The sequence below is a fragment of the Chaetura pelagica genome, unplaced genomic scaffold, assembly GCF_000747805.2.
Source record: "Chaetura pelagica isolate M959 unplaced genomic scaffold, ChaPel_1.0 scaffold275, whole genome shotgun sequence".
In the NCBI taxonomy this organism is placed as follows: domain Eukaryota; kingdom Metazoa; phylum Chordata; class Aves; order Apodiformes; family Apodidae; genus Chaetura; species Chaetura pelagica.
In genome coordinates this window covers 9,089,285-9,089,521 of record NW_009953486.1, presented here as the reverse complement: position 1 = coordinate 9,089,521, position 237 = coordinate 9,089,285, and the positions used below count along the sequence as shown (strand labels likewise).

The window sequence follows — 237 nt, the reverse complement described above, 5'->3', positions numbered from 1 at the left end:
CCCAGGGTGGCAGCACCAGCCCAGCCTGGCACCAGCCACCAGGAGGCACCGAGCAGCCCGGTCCTTGCACCGGGCACAGCGGGGCTGGGGGCTTACCAGGGGGGGCAGGGTGATGCCTGTGGCCGTGCAGACGAGCTGGACCACGGATCCGTAGCGGATATACCCTTCCCGCAGGGGGAATTCGCTCCGGGAGCAGCGCTCATCGGCTGGGGGGGGGGGGGGCAGAGACAGCGCACC

General features: G+C 71.7%; 1 protein-coding gene across 1 annotated transcript in view; it reads right to left on the bottom strand.

The window, feature by feature from the left end:
- Positions 1–237, bottom strand: part of RBPJL (recombination signal binding protein for immunoglobulin kappa J region-like) — a 12,709-nt gene that overhangs the window by 5,635 nt on the left and 6,837 nt on the right. Inside the window, exon 7 of the mRNA XM_009998787.1 lies at positions 97–206. Within this exon, the coding sequence (XP_009997089.1) occupies positions 97–206 (110 nt within the window). The remainder of the gene's footprint in view (positions 1–96; positions 207–237) is intronic.